General features: G+C 37.1%; 1 protein-coding gene and 1 long non-coding RNA gene across 4 annotated transcripts in view; one reads left to right on the top strand and one right to left on the bottom strand.

Annotated features, from left to right (window-relative positions):
• Positions 1–12,866, top strand: part of LOC136264354 (FYVE, RhoGEF and PH domain-containing protein 2-like) — a 35,781-nt gene extending 22,915 nt beyond the window's left edge. For both annotated transcript variants that reach the window (XM_066059077.1, XM_066059076.1), the window contains 7 exons: positions 828–914; positions 1,366–1,500; positions 1,550–1,643; positions 3,339–3,445; positions 5,118–5,246; positions 7,257–7,316; positions 12,614–12,866. In XM_066059077.1, coding sequence (XP_065915149.1) covers positions 828–914; positions 1,366–1,500; positions 1,550–1,643; positions 3,339–3,445; positions 5,118–5,246; positions 7,257–7,316; positions 12,614–12,760 — 759 coding nt within the window. In that variant the 3' untranslated portion in view covers positions 12,761–12,866. The remainder of the gene's footprint in view (positions 1–827; positions 915–1,365; positions 1,501–1,549; positions 1,644–3,338; positions 3,446–5,117; positions 5,247–7,256; positions 7,317–12,613) is intronic.
• Positions 12,867–14,109: 1,243 nt separating this feature from the next.
• On the bottom strand, positions 14,110–17,702 carry LOC136264378 (uncharacterized). Of its 2 annotated transcripts, XR_010705093.1 has the most exons (4): positions 17,576–17,702; positions 15,096–15,216; positions 14,851–15,029; positions 14,110–14,304 (listed from the first exon to the last, which is right to left on the bottom strand). It is a non-coding gene; the product is annotated as an uncharacterized lncRNA (long non-coding RNA). The 2 variants fall into 2 exon arrangements; XR_010705092.1 differs by having other exon boundaries at positions 14,851–15,216.
• Positions 17,703–17,834: the final 132 nt, after the last annotated feature.

Below are 17,834 nucleotides of genomic sequence, written 5' to 3'. Positions count from 1 at the left end.
GTAACTGTCATCATTAACTTCATCTCAACCATCGATGTAGACTTTTCCATAATTTTAGTGCCATATCCTCTAATGATGAGTGAGTGTTAAACACTATTTCACTAAGTAAAGAACAGATAAATACCATAATTCACTTTCATGATGAAATGTTTTTGTATGATTTACGTGAATGACTTCTCTATTAAAGTAGTTTGAATATTTTCGTGTAAGAAATTTTTGTACAAGTTTTGCATCCGAAAATTATTTTACAACAAAAAAGAGCAAATTTTGGTAATGAAGCAAGATCATGCTGGTGACTGAGATAGTTTATCAACTATTTTTGTAGGCCCTGGTTTATGTGCTGGCACTTACTAACAGACTGAAATATATTTTTGGCTATACACATGTGGGTGAATTGCCTATACTCATGTGGGATTCAAGTGTATTGTGCAATTGTGTTTACAGTAGAGAATGTGAATTTTAATGATGTGTATATAATCATCATGGACATATCATATTTACTCCATTTGTGCCGCACCCTCAAGTAGTACCAACAGTGCAGTACTATTTGAAGGGTTTATCCTTGTTTCTAATAATATTTTAATTGTACCACAGCTAATCACGCACATTGTTGTCAAAGTATAGCATGTAATTCCCACTGAAGAAAGTTAAACATTGGAAGTAAATCACAAAAAAAAATCATTCGCAAACTGTGAATCACATTAAAATAAATAATGATACAAAGGCTTAGAGAGAGCATTTGCAAATAAACAGAAAGTCATGAAAATCACAACTGTTTTTCATGTTTATATGGTATTGCAATTAATGAGCTTGTTGTGTACCATTAGGTTTTAAAGGATGCTGTGTACGTGTATGAAGCTGATCTGGACCGCCAAGAGCGATACAGAGTGATGACTATGTCAAAGGAATCAAGGGTGATTAATAAATTAATGCATACACAGTTAGGTGGCTCTATATGCAATAGCGGTGCATGATTGTACTAAGGCTTCATTGGTGTAATTAAATCCACATACCCACTAGGATCAGTGCTGTCGTTTTTACTGTGTTTATAGTGTAAAGCAGTAAAGATGTTTTGTAAGTGTTGTAATTATTTAGTTAGGCCAATGGTATATGCTTATAATCATACGTAGCTTCCATGGTTTTTTGTCCTGATCTCTGGAGTATTACACACATTGTCTTTATACATGTGCTTCGTATCATTGCTCATACAGCCCTGAAGCAATCCAAGCACTGTACTACGTACATTATGTGAAAGCAAACTGGTGATTTTGAAACTTTTTATTCTTTGCCATGTGATCATTAACTATGGCATACTAAAGTTGCAAGAGTTTGTGTTGTATTCAATTGCTTTTGCTACACTTGTAGATATCCCATGGAAATGAAGGAATTGGCTGTGTGTCTCCTCCGAGGATAAATGAAAATGGTGTGAGCAACTGTAGGGGATGTGGAGTAAGATTTAACTTGACTCGGAGACGTTACCATTGCCAAGCTTGCGGAAGTGTATGTAAACAAACTCCTTCTTGCTCCTAATTTTATATTACCTTTATAGATATACTGCAATAGTTGCACTTCTCAGTCTTTTTATCTTCAGTACCTTCAGAAGACAGGACGAGTATGCCAGGAATGTTTTAAACATTTAAAAGGTAATTTATGTGTATCATACATTGTAATGTATAAAAGGGTTCATTACAAACAAACTATTATTACTTGTGCCAAAGCAGTAATGGTTATGTAGAACCTATACACACTGAAGATCATGATAATAACGTAGGTGTGACTGGGAGACTGGTACTCATGTGAGACTACTTTCCCAAGTAAAAGTCATATCCCATTGTTGCTCTCATCATAGTACATTATATTAGGGGTCATGAAGGTTCTCACAAAATAGTAACCAGAAACCAGTTGCCTCACAATATGGCACCTTAGAAATTTTGGTTAGGTAGAATCAAGTACAAAAGTGTCTTTAGAGTGGCCAAAAAGTTTTCTGACTCCAAAAAAGAAATATTTGACAAATTTTCTACTGGCTGACGAACTAACTGCATGACAGGTTCCTTTTGGCATGGTATGTACATATGCACTGAAGTTTGGTGGCTTGTTTCTTTTCTGGCTCTGTTCTTGCTATACAGCTTTGAAAATACAGGTAGCATGTGCTTGCATATGTTCACAAACTTTACCCACTGAATGCTGCATCCACTAAATATAACTGCATGATAATGACAAACTGATCAATATGTGATGATAACAATTGTTGAAGTATTATTGTTACAAAACCTTTTGGAAAGACATTAAGAGATATCACAGACATACAGTGGTACCTCTTTGTAATGTATACATTACAACCTGGAATTTTAAACTCTGTGTTACCATGTAAAGATTTACGTTCTTAAATGGTAAAAATATGTGGTACAAAAACCAGAATGAAGCTGTTGTCCTTATTATGAAGGTCATCTCTGTTGAGTCCTAGAGAGTTTAATAAGAAAAGTTTTACCCAAAAGTTTATAATGAACTCTTGATTCTACTCTATCTAGGTTCCAAATTATGAAACCAATATATGTGACCGGATTTCACATAACAATGCTTCCACACACACAAAATCAAACTTATGTTTTTACCAGAAATGGATTGCTGGCCTAATACACTATCATATTTCACACTGTACTTCTTCAGGACTGACAAGTCTGGTTTCTGTGGCAGCTTTCTTCCGACCCTGTCAAAGCCACGAGTGGAGATTGGTGCCATTGAATGGCCATGGCTTTGTGATAATGGTGTGTAGTGAGCTGGGACTTCACAGAGAGCTCGCCAATAGTGTTCTCAGTCAATTTGGAGTGATTTGAGGGCCATGGAGGGCCATGGAGAGCCCAAACTTGGCCTCTGGATTCCAATCGTCTTCTTGCTTCATTTTATACCCCTATATTAAGCCCACCCACCGCCCCCCACCCTCCCACCCTATTACTACCACCTGTGATATTATTATCCGCTCGAAAAAAGCTGCCCAAAACAGGGCTAATTTTGGGTATCAGAAATGTATACACCCACTCAGTGATAGCTAGTAAATAGATGCATACTTGGTGCAAATTGTGTTTGCACAGCTGTAGGCACTGGGAAGTTATTACACAATGATTACTTAAAATCGCCATATCTCCTAACGAAGCTTTGTGCGTCGAAGCCGGGTTTTGTCAAATTCAGTCACATATAGTTATTGTGCGTAAATACATATTTCTAACATACTGGGTCCTTAAGTGAGTTAGTTACATGTATGTTCCACTGAGCCAACAATTGAAAGATAAAAACTGTCTCTGTATCAATTACTTGAATTGTATATTTTCATTTTGATACAGGAATGCATTCTGCTGTTGGAGCACTTGTTGCATTTACTGCTGGAAAAGAATCACCTTTGCCTCAAAATAAAAAAGCAAACAAACGGCAGGATTCTAGCCTATCTAAGGTAATAAGCAAATTATTATATGCATTAATTCCACTTGTATGCTATATGCAGTGGAATCTCAGTTATCCAGCTGGATTCTTAGTTAACCGAACCACGGAAATGACTGCTCTATTAGAGTAGTGACTGTTCTATTAGGGTAGTTGAGATGTTTTCAAAATTTTTCTTCATGCTATTTTAAGGTTATTTATACACAGTTTCAGAGATACAGACTTTTCAGGCTTATGGACCATCTCTGGTCCAAGGGGTTTGGATAACCGAGGTTCCACTGTACATGTATATCAAGATTGCGGGCACATGACAAACAAGTGTGCATTTTACAGGAGCTAAGAAAATACCAGTTTCATGCATCCAGTGCCTGTGGAAACTTCCACAGGGTGAGGGCATCTCCCGTTTCAAATATGAGCTGAATCTGCCAAGTAATCACTGAGATACGGGCCTTTAAAGTTTGTATTAGTTTCTTCATATTTTCTTGATCTTCTTATTCTTCTTTTCACAACACTTAGAAAAATCGTTATAACTTGCACATGCCTTAATTGGTTTTCTTCAAAGTTTGAGGTCAGTAAGAACATAATGCAGCATGTATACAGTCCAAATTTCAAACATTGGATAAAGAACAAGGGAGTTATATGTGATTTTCAAAAAATACGATAATGACATTTGTCACAGCCACAGGGTAAACTGGAATGACTTGAAAATTGGTCTGTACATAGAGTAACTGGCACAGTACAAAACTTTTGTGGTTTGAGAAACAATGAGTAAAGTTATAAGGAAAAAAACCAAGCAAGTGTGAAATCTCGGGATTGAGGTACTCTAATAGAGCAGCCACTGCGGGGTACAAAATGCACATCGAAAAAAGCTTACCAGAGATCAAATCAGGGACCATACCTAACACCCACATTTTAGCCACTTAACTTCTGCTACCTTGGCCAATCAATTTCTGCTTTATAAATAAAAATTCTAGTGTACATTAAATTAGGTTTATAAATTTTCATAGTCTACCAAAAGAAGTACTAGATTGTTGTAGAACATTCTCTGTGTGTTCTAATAGAAATCCTCAAAAAATGTGCACTCTATTATACCAGTAGCTAAATAATATTGAAATAAACCATGCAATAGATCTGCCAATGGAAGTTCTATGTATGTTCTATTAGAAGTCCTCAAAAAATGTGCACTCTATTAGAGTATTACAATAATATTACCAAAATTAATATTGACGTAAAGCATGCAATACAATACATTTTTATAAGTCTGTCTTCAATGGTCATCATTGTGTCTGTATAGATAAGAAGAAATGTGAGTGAAAAAAAACTTAAAGTTAGCAATAGGCTGAGTTTGGGACCAAAGTAGAAAAAGAAGTGAAATCTACACAAAAACTGAAAAGGGTGTGGCCTTAAAAACGTGAGTGAAAAAGTTGTGAAATCAAAGGTGGTGGCCAAGAAATGGCTCCAATGATGTTAATTTTAAGAATGCACACAGCCATTATTAATTTAATAAAGTTTATTAGCATTAACATCATTGCAGCCATTTCTTGGCTGCCACCTTTGATTTCACAACTTTTTCACCTAGACATTTTAAGGCTACACATAATACTGTCAGACCTCCAGCATAATTGTTATGTTAATGTGCATGTATATTACACCCTTAGGTCATTATTGTATTTTTGTTTATTTAGGAGGTAAAAGCAATGCCTCACATGCAAGATTGTGAAGTATATGGATACTTGCAAGTGAAGAAGAACAAATGGAAAAGACAATGGCTGGAGTTAACTGGCCTTGTACTGTTTGGATATGAGAACAAAGAGGTAAGGTGTATTCTGCATTAGATGAGTGTTGCACTGTGTATGTTGTATGTGCACTATATTTACTACAATTTGCTTTATTTTTATCTGAAAATTTTTCATGATTAAAGGTTCATGTAAAGCATCTTCACATGATTTGCCTGAGTGATTTACCATGTAACTGCTCTATTAGAAATTTTGCAGTGCACAGTAGCAAATAAAATTGTTTTGCCATATTCTTTGATGTTCAATGTGTCAAATAAGTTGAAAGTTAATAGCTACAGTGTGAAAGTCATTGAACCATACCACTTATGCTTGAAAACTTAGAGCCTTGAATTAAACGAAGACGTGGCTAATAGCAGGAGCCTGTAAGTGCTGCAAGACACAAAGGAGCGTTTAGCTAGGGGGAAAAACTGTCGTCGAATTCCTGTTGCCAACATTGTCCTTACAGAAAACCACTAATTGTGATACACATTTCTTGGCCATGGTGTTAAGACTTCTATTTGAGATTGTGAGCCATTCTTGATGATTGGACATGGTATTCTGAAAATCAATCCACTAGCAATGAAGGTATGGACACAATGATGAAGAATGATAGATCTTAGCATGCTTTGAACAGTCTGAAGTCATTACAAAGGTGCTCTAATAAATGATTTATAGCTCTAACAAAGTATCTAGGCTTGCGCCAATTATGCCGGCATTATTTCGAGCATAATAGGCTAGCAAAAGTATCAAGCATTATGCCAACATAATAGGACGATTTTCAAGAATTTAACTTAAAACATGCAATGCGCACGCCAAAAACACTGCACAACATGAACACACTGCACATTATTACTGCATTTCATATCAAAACCTTGCTGTGTTATTATTTTTACTATTTCTTGACTGATTATTCACACTTTATGGAAATAAGATCGAGATAATCTAATAGAGCAGTCACCTACTCTAATACAGCAGTCAGATATACTCTAATAAAACAGTCAGCTCTTGAGCATAATCCTGATTTGAGAGCATGATTTTGTGCATAATAGGTTGGATTTTTGAGCACTGCTCAAAAGCATAATAGGTAATTTTTCAAAGCATAATTGGCTCAAGCCTAAAAGTATCAAAGGTGTCATAACCAATAAAACATGCTAATGCATTAACACAATTTTTATGTGTATGGTATGAAATCTTTGTATAATTTTTGCATGCAAAAATTTATTCTACAACAAAACATTAAAGACCTCATGGTTTGCTTAGCTGTCTACAAATTTTTCATCCTAGACTAGCCCTATGCTAAATAACAGATAGCCTGAGTGAACAGTAAGTGATACACAAAAATTAAACTGCAAAAATCTTGAAATTTGTCTATCTGCAAAAGTTACATTCCTTGAAAAATTGTATGTACCGTATTATGGTAGGATTTCAACTATGCACGTATCACTGAAAACACTCCCATATTCAATTTCAAAACATTCAAATTTTCAAAAAATTCCAGTGGGTATGTTGTTCCCCCCCCCCACAAGTTTTGGCATATTCCTCATGTTAGTGTGCTTTGAAAATGTGCTATTAAATAATTCCATAATGACAGCTGCTTCATATGACATGCCCCTCGCTTTGGAGTACTGCTCTTCACCCCTCCACAATGTTGTATGTCACTATGGTGATAAGGATCTGAGATACATGGCTCAATTGAAAGAAGTGGTAATTGTAGATGAGCATGTTTCTTTAGTTGTTTGGTGCACTATACAAATTTTGCTTCAAAAGCTTACAGATTCAATCTGCAAGTGGTCTTGATACCATATGGTGAAGGTGAAGAGCATGTTCTATACTAAGCACTACAGCACACTAATTCTACACTAAGCTTCTTGCATGTATGACTACCTTTAGTCTGATGGATTGTTGTTTTCATAACGTAACCACCTTTGATTGCACAACTTTTTCACCCAGGCTTTTTGAAGGCCGCACCCTATTTGTACGTTTTTGCATGGATAAATGCATATCATTAGCAAACACTTTAGTGTATTACTTTTGTCTTTCATGCTTTAGGATGATTCTTTTAAACAAAAGATCGTTCTTCCAGGATATTATGTCATACATCCTATTCCAGTAAGTTGAGAATTTAAGTATGTGCATGCATAACTGTATGTAGTGAGGCAGCATAGCCAAAAGACTGAGTTACTGTTGTTGTTTCCACTTGCACCAGTCCAGTCTTCCCAGCTGTGTAATGAAAACCTGACGGACTGGGCTGCTTACTTCAACCTTTAAGGATTGTTCAGGGCCGGCGGAAGTAGTCCGGTTGCTCCGGTTTTGGCCGGACCAATTTTTGAGAACTGAATAAAAAATATTTTGAGAATAAAAAAATTCATACGACTAATTAGGTTTTAGGTATGTAATGGTAGCATGGCGATGTCGAAGTTGAAGCTCGCTGCCGCATTGGCTGACGTTCCAGTAAAACCAGCACATCCGCCACCAATCTTTGTGTTTCCTAAGCGGGATTTCGGTAAGAAGAAGGTTGTGCAGCGATCTTGCCGAGCGGATTGGTTAGTAAATGTGACCAAATTGTACCCAGATTGCATTACATGAAGGTTAAAATTCAAAACTTTCCTGGGGGGGCATGCCCCCAGACCCCCCTAGATTAGGCATGCTTCGCACGCAATGGATACTCTACTATAAGTGCTTCACGTGGCCGGACCAAATCTAATTTGCTTCCTCCGGCCCTGTTGTTTCCAGTTACTTTAAGTCTCGTGCTATTAGTCTCGTGCTATTCATAATCATACTTCGTTTGGGAATTTCAGCATGATAATAGGAATTAACAAACTGCCATATTCCTGCATGTTGATTCCCAATGATGTTACACTGCGTGTATGTACAGTTATTTTGTCAAATAGCATTCTCAATAATCGTTGACGGTCAACTGTGCATTCGGGTAGCTTCAATAGTTCATTCATGTGTGCTGATATAATAGTCTGGGGATCACCAAACCTTTCTTGAAGCAGTGAAACTGCAGTATCATAATTACTGTCTGTCAGTGGCAGACCCTGAATCACTTGACTCGCAGCTCCCTCCAACAGCGAGTGTAAATAATTAAACTTGTCATTTTTTGATAAACTCAGACTTTCATGTACTGCTGACTTGAAAGTATCCCAAAAGGGTGTCCAAGACATCACACTGCCCTTAAATTTGTGAAGTTCTAATTTGGGAAGCCTTGCTTTGGCAGATGAAGGAGCTGGAACTGCTGGTGGCATGACAGCTGGTGTAGATGGACTAACCGGATTACTGGTCAAGGTTAAAAATTCATTAATTAGTGTCTTGTAATCTAGTACCTTGAGGTTAATAGTTTCAGACTCTTTGATCTTGCATTCCATTTCATCGACATTACAAAGTGCCAATATATCATCATATTTTTGTAAAATTGTTAATTTGTTTTGCAACTGTTGATTCAATATTTTCAATCTACCAATCTTGTCCTTAGCTTCATCAGGAGTAAGAGACAACAATTCATCTAATTCATTGGTTAATCTGGTAAGCACTCCCTGATGACCTCCCCGGACTGCCGGTCCAAACTGACTATGGATGATGTGTTTGTCATTTCAGGGCTTCAATCTCTAAGAGCAATGTAGAAGGAGAAAAATGGTTCTAATTGCATTACCTTTACAGGTGCCTATCAACCTGGCACCGAGGAATTCGAGTTTAGATTGGTGATAATTGAGCCCCACATTAGGCGCTACTTGTTGTAACAATTAGCTTGATTTGATCAACTTGGGTGTTAACTGCCCAACAATTTGTCACATAGCTCTAACTCCCCCTCTCTATTGATTGCTCCAACTACTAATTTTCTTTAAAGCAATCTAACCATACGTGATACATTACAGTACATTGCATCACACACAACTCAGTACATCATATAGTTACATCAATCAAAATCTAACTTTCTTTACAGCTAGCTACAAGAAATGGTAGCTAGCTAGACTCAAGCTAGATGGAACATTAGGCTTGCGCCAATTATGCCGGCATAATTTTGAGCATAATAGGCTAGCAAAAGCATCAAGCATTATGCCAGCATAATAAGACGATTTTCAAGAATTTTAATTAAAACGCACAATGCGCATGCCAAAAATACTGCACAACATGAACACACTGCACATTACAGGTTTTTGCAATTGAATTCGTCGCCTTTGCAATTGAATTCGTCGCCTTTGCAATTGAATTCGTCCCGTTTGCAATTGAATTCGTCGGTATTGCAATTGAATTCGTCCCGTTTGCAATTGAATTCGTCGCTTTTGCAATTGAATTCGTCGTTTTTGCAGTTGAATTAGTCGGTTTTGCAATAGAATTCGTCGCGTTTGCATTACAATTCGTCATAAACAAAACGGCTCCAAGAAACCAACCCGTTCATTAAGAGATGAACTATTTATGCCTTGGAGAGTTACACTTGAGACACTAGAAGGTAATTGAAGCTGGTAGTACGCGAAGTTGATAGCTGTCTGACAAGTTAATTAGCTTGCTCGCGAGTGACCACACCCATCGCGAATGGCGTAGTAGAGTTTGGAATGTTGTTGGAGAGGCTGTAGAGGAAGAATTATTGCCTTATAAAGAGTTGTTTACTACTGTTGTACTTGAACAAGTTCTTGTAGCAGCTGCTACATCATGTTTTCATGTTTGCTCCAGCTGCCATTCTTGTTATGGACGAATTTAACTGCAAAAGCGACGAATTCAATTGCAAAAGCGACGAATTCAATTGCAAACGGGACGAATTCAATTGCAAAACCGACGAATTCAATTGCAAACGGGACGAATTCAATTGCAAAAGCGACGAACTCAATTGCAAACGGGACGAATTCAATTGCAAAGTCGCCGAATTCAATTGCAAAAACCTGTATTACTGCATTTCGTATCAAAAATATTGCAGTGTTATTATTTTTACTATTTCTTGAATGATCATTCACACTTTATGGAAATAAGATTGAGATACTCTAATAGAACAGTCACTTACTCTAATACAGCAGTCAGGATATGCAGATGTACTTTAACAAAATAGTCAGCTCTCAAGCATGATCTTGATTTTGAGAGCATAATGTTGAGCATAATAGGCTGGATTTTTGAGCACTGCTCAAAAGCATAATAGGCAAAGCTTAATTGGCTCAAGCCTAGTGGAACTTCCCTTTTTATAAGTATGGATCTGCCCCTGCACAAACAACGCTACACGCGTCCAGTGTATAGATGCTTGCTGTTTAATATTATTTAGTAGTCAAGGTTATTGTTGTCCAGACATGTTTATCTACCCACTTTTTGGCTCAGTGAAATTAAAAAAAAATTAAATTTGATGGAGCTAAACTAAAAGTAGTTATAATGTAATACTTGGCATCAATTTAATGGCAATAATGGACAGAAACAACACTAATCTAACCTGTCTTTCACTCAGAACAGCTTCATGTCGACATCATCCGTATTAAGCGCCTCTAAAATAATTACTGTTACCCTAGCTTTGGCTTTGTTTCTCTTTGAAGCTGCTTTGGAAACATTTCTTACTGTTTATTAATAGACTCAAATGATAAGGTTAGGAGTTAAACAGTATTATGGAGGTACTTTTTGGTTAGTTTCCATTGAACACTTATAGACAGTACTACAACCAAAGAGTTCCTCCAAATGGCACCTCTAAATGTGCAATTTTACAAAATTTGATAAACTTTTGAGTCTTAATCTCGTTTGCATAAGGGACTTATTTAAGTTATTTTAGATAGGGTTATTGTACCTATACATGTTAAACTTGTAGCTCCAAATTAGCGTCGTATCAGGATATTGATCCAGACAAATCTGAAACTATTAGAGCCATTTCACCAGTGCTCGAAATAACATCCGACAACCAGACAATTTCTGGTCAATGTAGGAACCTGAGTGGCAGAGCACCACCCAGACTGTCACTGGTTTAGCCTAGATAACTGATCATGATATAAAGGTACGTGGTATTTATACAGACAGGGTATGGTATAGACACAAAGCCTAGTTAGTGGCGTGATGTGTGTACAGGATGCGGTTGCATGTTACTATCACATGGTTTGATGTAATGTCATTAGTCTGGTGTTAGCAGGTATCCTACAGTCAATATTGCATATTACCGGTTAATTTAATTGTTGTACAGACATAGTGTCTGGTTAATTTAATTGTTGTACAGACATAGTGTCTGGTTAATTTAATTGTTGTACAGACATAGTGTCTGGATAGCTCAGAGCAGCCTTACAAAGACAGTGGAATTTCATTAAGTAATTTGTTGATGGTTTGTTGGTGACCACAAGCCACTAGGTACATTGTTACAGTACTTTCAGCACTTGCTCCACATGTTAATCTGGTGCATGGAATGTGATGCAGGACAAATTTATACTTTGGCATGTCATTTACTGCTTTGTCCAGACATTGTGACAGATCATTTTTAATACACTATTTCAAGCACTGCATTTCACACATAACCTTACCACCAGGTGTTCCAGTCCTCTTGGATAACTGAGACTTCACTCAATATGGTAGATAGCAATAATTATTGCTGGAGAGTTATAAAGCTTCTTAAAGATAGTTGCACAATACTATCCTGCTCATGGTATATTTAAAAACTCAGTCTCACAAAACATTGCAATTAGTGACCTGAATTGGAGACAAACCATTATTTTGATGCAACAGAATTAATACAATTCCAGTGCAAGGTTTTGGCATCACTTCTCACACCCACCTTGTCTTAAATATAGCTGTACGTGTAGTGATTTATGCTATAAATGTATGAACTATTCTGCTGATTGTTCTATTAGGGTAGCTGACTGTTCTATTAGAGTATTTCAGTCTTGCATATTATTGTAATGCTAATTATGCTTTAAAACATTGTCAAAATCCTGGAATTGTTTTACCTCATCAAATTATCCAGGCATAATTCTCACATGCCCCACATCATTATGTTGTTAGTTAATTCAGATGTTCTGACTAGCAAGCTCATCGTATACTAGTGGTGCACCGATTAATCAGTAAATAATTGAAAATCGGTTTATTGGCCAAATTTAGGCAATATTGGTATTGGTAATAATTAGCAGATTATTTAGCCAATTAATTTTACTGACCCTGATATTATTGTTGTCATAAAAATAAGACAAAAATAAAGTTTTAAAATGGCAATTTTTCAAAATGTGCGTGAAATTTTGGTAAACACAAACATCGAATCGGTTATTGGCATCAGTCATTATATAAATTTCAATATCAGCTAATCAGATAATTAACAAAATCTCTTATCAGTGCATCACTATTGCATACCTTAAAAATATATATCCGTTGAATTTGAAAAATCATGCCTCATAGTCCTACTATACTTATTGGAGATACCTTTAAATAATTGCTGTAGTTATATTTGCTTACATCAATTACAGGACAAACAGGATGAATCACAGTGGTGCATTGCTCATCTAGACCCAAAGTTCAAAACAGTGCACTTTAAAGCAGAGAGTGTAGAAATTGCTACGAAATGGGTAAAGGCGTTTAAGGCTGCTGTTCTTGGCATAACACAACCCAAGTAACTCATTTTATGTAACACTAAAATATTTTTGTAATTAGCAATTGTTTGTTGTAAGTGTTGTAATATGCAACTTTTTAAAGCCATTTTATAGCTTCGCTGTTATTGCATGGATTTTATTTTAATTTTAAATGCCAGCCATATAATTAGCTTAAGGCTTGCATTTACCCACATTAATGAAGTCTTATAAGCATAACACCACATCAACAGGATAGAATGGCACCAGCACAACAGAACATGACTCTAAGGACCTGGCAGGGCACAGGTTCCAATACTAGTGGGACCATGTGGGTCTAACTATTTTACTGTTACTATTGCTTTAGGTGCAGATCAGATCCTTGTTCCATTGAAATTTATTGCTGTGATGCCTACTAATATTTGATATTCTTCACTTTCTTACATTTGCGCTTAAAAAGTATCCAGCTAATAGCTTTCCTTGTGATAACCTATGAAACACTATATCTTTGATCACAATGAACATTTGTCAATATTTAGACTTCAAGCTGTATACTAACATGTATAAGATTACATAGAACTATATTGTAAGAGTTATGTATGCACAGAAAATTTAATGTTCTTAAAATTCCCTTGCAAAGCACCATGTGAGCCCAAGTATATACCCTTTAAAAGCATTTGTGTTGGAAAAACGGTTTGTATAGTGTGTGTGTGTGTGCGTGCGTGCATGCATGTGTGTGTGTGATACTTTACAAGGCAGAGGAGACACGTCTGGAAAATATATATAGTAGTAAGAAGTGTCACACTATTGACTGTATACACTGTCTCTGATCCAATGCTACGATTATATCAAGAGTTCATAATATATATATTTAGGAGAGTATCCAACGCCTGTATTACCCCTTCAAAACACACTGTGTAATAATTGTGCAACATTGTGTAACATATCTTAATATTTTAGTATAATTTCAGTAAACTCCAACACATGGCTTCGCCATGAAAGACTTGTTGATAGGCGTTGATATACCAAAGGGAAGATCTGCAAGCACTTCAAGGCCCTTGTAGCTCTTGAAGCAAGTTAGCACCTTTGGTGATGATGACTATTGCGTAACATTATTAAAAGGGGCAATACAGCATTGGATACTCTCCTAAATATATATATTATGTACTCTTGATTATATATAATCTGTTTTGTATCTTGAATTGGCCATGGGTTATCCCAGAAGTTGACATGGTTGAGAGAACTATTGCCCACATGTCATCAGCTGATCTGTTCTCCATACAATTCACCACACAACATCGAGGGCTTGCCCCACACTGGAGCACCCTCTATGGTTGAGAGCAATAACCAAAGCTGGACCGATGACCTGTCACCCCCCACACTGGAAAATGCCACTCTAAATTTAACCACATTCTTAAACAAATTCGTACAAACATGCTCCAAGCTTTGTATGACATTTACATCAGAAATGACTGCCTGTCTACACATCTTAACATCACCACACACAGAAATAATAACCAATGTCTGCAGATTGTTCACTGACTTGGTGGATCCATCCACATAGACCTACAGGCTGTCTATGATCCCCATCACTATGAAAAGAAAGTCAATAGTCACATTAAACTGATCTGTATAATAGGGATGCCACGACATAGGAATTTTTATGTCACATGTCATAGAGGTTTATGTCACGACATAAGTGATCCTTAAAGTTTCACAACTGAAGTTGTTGCTTATGAAACTGTATAACTATTTTGATTCAAAACATGCAAAAATATCAACTTAAATATCAGTAATATTAACTATGACATCAACAACTAACATTGCTCATACTTATTTCTCAACTGTGTAGCAATTTTCTCATATTTATTGCATCAAATTTGATCAAACTGAATGGAAAAGTGTGCATTATTAGGAGATATTTATGTCACGACATGAAGAAGCCTATATCATATCATGGAGCTTTATGTCACGACATCTCATATGTCACAACTACCGTGGCATCCCTACCGTATAATTATACGTGTTAGATGTACACAGACAACTGAACACAATGGACTATTCCATAGAAAGAATTATAGATCTTGTAGTCAAATCAAAAAGCTGCATGACTCAATACATGACACACAAACTCTCACCTGATCCATTGAATGAGACCACCTGTCTCCAGAACACTGAGGAGTGGCATCTCTGGTGATAACACGACACAACCACCTTACACTGGCACAGTACTCGACCCCTCACAAGTCCCATTGGGTTGCATCCAGCTATCCAGTCTGTCTGACAGCACTGATACCATCATTGGTCCCAGAAAATCCTTGAGAGATTGAAGAAAAGCTGGACCACATGATTGCCACAAATGCACCACAACAAATTGCCTCACCTGTGCTAAGGGTAACATTGCCAACTTTTCAAACCTACAATTGGGTAGAGACCAGAAGCTCCTTAGACTATCCTTTATCCCCACGGTCTCACACAGTGAACCCAAGGAGATTATGAAAGACCTAGGTGCAAAAATGTAACTGAAATACAATTTTGCTAGAATGTACAGACACACCAATGGTAATAACAGTAATAAATTTAAACCGAAATCTAGACCCTGAGATCAGAAGATACATGGCATCAGCAGGCAAACAGACTGGCAACCAGTCGACTGCTACGTATATACCCAAACCATTCAAAGACCCGTTTTATGCTATCAGATATGACATCTCCAACATGCTAAATGCTGGTAACATTGCACAGTCAATTCAATTCTGCACAAATAATATATAATTCACCTATAATTTGGTCCAAAGGTATTAAAGCTTTAAATTATTAGCTAAAACCACATTACATAGCAGGGTTGATTCCCAGACAAGAGTCTATGGGAACGGGTGATAGTGTAAAGAGTAAAGGCTTAGTAAATCCAGAACTGACTATGTGTGGATAGGTCCCCCACTGTGGCGGAGCCGTCTCCCTGCTGTAACTTCCCTAGATGGCCATCCCACTTCTGTGGAAGGTGTCTCGTTTAGTGCAACCTGTCTCCACCAGAGGCACTAATATACATGCCTTGAAATTAAGCAATACTGTAGTGTTATCAAGGTGTCCGTGTTATCAAGGTGTCCGTGTTATCAAGGTGTCCATGTTCTGATTTAATAGGTCTACACTAATACATATTGGACCATGGATAAGTGCCCTGATTATCAAAGTGGATCCATGTGTGCTAATTTTAAAGTTATATTTCAAAAGAGGGCATGGACCAGTGCCCTGATTATCAATTTTAGAAGTCTCCACATCACTAAAATCCCCCAGGAATTTTCCCCTTGTTAACTCTCACCAGTAGTTCAAACGTTCCCTCTCCTTAGATGCCTATATCAAAATTTACGATGTCATAATCTCAGGTTCCCTAAGCAGCTTGATGGCTGCTTCTGTCATATAGATTTTAATTAGCTTCCACTAAATTTTTACAAATATACATCGAAATACACAAAAATTAAACACTCAATTCATATGCATACACACATAGACACATACATACACACCAACGGAAAAGAGAATTAGCAGAAATAATAAATTGGTAAATTAAAGCTTAAATCATGTGAGAGTATGGAACAGCGGTTTGACTAACCTGCATGTGTTTAGAAGGAAATTAAATTAGTTTTTCAAATCAAAGTGAAGGTTGCATGGCCTCCACATTTTCATGGGGAAGTATAATGTCTACAAAGCATTCAAATTCCTGTAATGTGACACTACTGCACTCTGAAATCCAATGCAAAATTTATTATTAACAGTTTACAGTGACCAGCACTGAAGGTCTGACAGCAACACGTGCTGCAACCTTAGGATTACCTAACCTAATTTCAAGTACTTAGACTTATTGACCTGACTTGGTGGCTGACTTAAAGACTGATAAGGTGTAACAGAAAAGGGGCCAAAGTAAGGAAAAAAATCCCTCCAACCCCAGGATCCGAACTGCAGGTCACCCAATGTCTAGTCAGGGCCACACTTAGTCTTCCTCCAGGAGGGATGGATTTTCTTCCTTAAACCTTAAGTATTTATTATTAACACTTTACAGTGACCAGCACTGAAGGTCTGACAGCAAATTTAATCCCTAGACTTAAAACTTTAATATGAAGGAATGGTATTGAAAGATAGAGTATTGTTACTATGAAGTAAGTTACTAGGCAAAAAGTACACAACATATGGCGAGACATTTTGCTTAAGGACAGTTTTTGTATTAGAACGCTTGTAGCTCAATACTATTATTTTCTTGTAAAAATTGCTTGAAATCTGAAGATGTAGCAACTTTTCACAGGACTACACCCAACATCACACATGGTCTATAGCTACGATTTAGATGAAAACACCTTCAAATGTGTCAAACACTAAGTTCAAGAAATCAAAAATGCAACAGAGAGTGATATGCGAGATGTCTGTGGATGTTGATGGTGCATGAAGTGCAATGGGGTTTGGGGAGTACAAGTAGTATTACAATGCACAATTTACTATTATAGTGTCCTTCATTAGTTGGACTCTTACACATGAGGTGGTATTTGTTTAAACCTAAGTTTGCCAAAATACAGCAGCCTGCCAGCAACAGAAACCACTGTTGTCAATGTTTGCAGGAGCTCAGGTGTCTAGCCTCCACGGATTAATACTTGTGTACTTACAATGTAACAAAGTACAGAGAGATTAAGTAGTGATCGGTGCTCTGATTTGTGCATTGATTCAGGTATTTTTATTATTATTATTATTATTAGCGGTTTACAGTGACCAGCACTGAAGGTCTGACAGCAACATGTGCTGCATCCTTAGGAATACCTAACCTAGTGACTTGACTTACTGACTGATAAGGTGTATACTGTGTGTGTGAAATCTCACCTTGATGATCTTTGTCATTAATCACCAGTTACAGTCACGCGTTTACGTCTGAGCAGCAGTCCTAGTAACACCACTGACTCGATCACTCCATGGAGCATGATAGTTTCGTGCACGTGGCACAAGTAGCTATACGCATAAAGTAAAAGTTTCCGGTATAGCGTCATATTGTGGTTAAAATAGTAATCACGTGATCCGTAGGATGTCTGTACATACCGTCTATATCCTGTTCGTAAGAACAGCAAGGAGGAAAATCCCGGAG

This window comes from Dysidea avara, chromosome 8, assembly GCF_963678975.1.
Source record: "Dysidea avara chromosome 8, odDysAvar1.4, whole genome shotgun sequence".
NCBI lineage: Eukaryota > Metazoa > Porifera > Demospongiae > Dictyoceratida > Dysideidae > Dysidea > Dysidea avara.
Note: the sequence above shows the minus strand (reverse complement) of the source record. Positions and strands in the feature narration are given on the sequence as shown.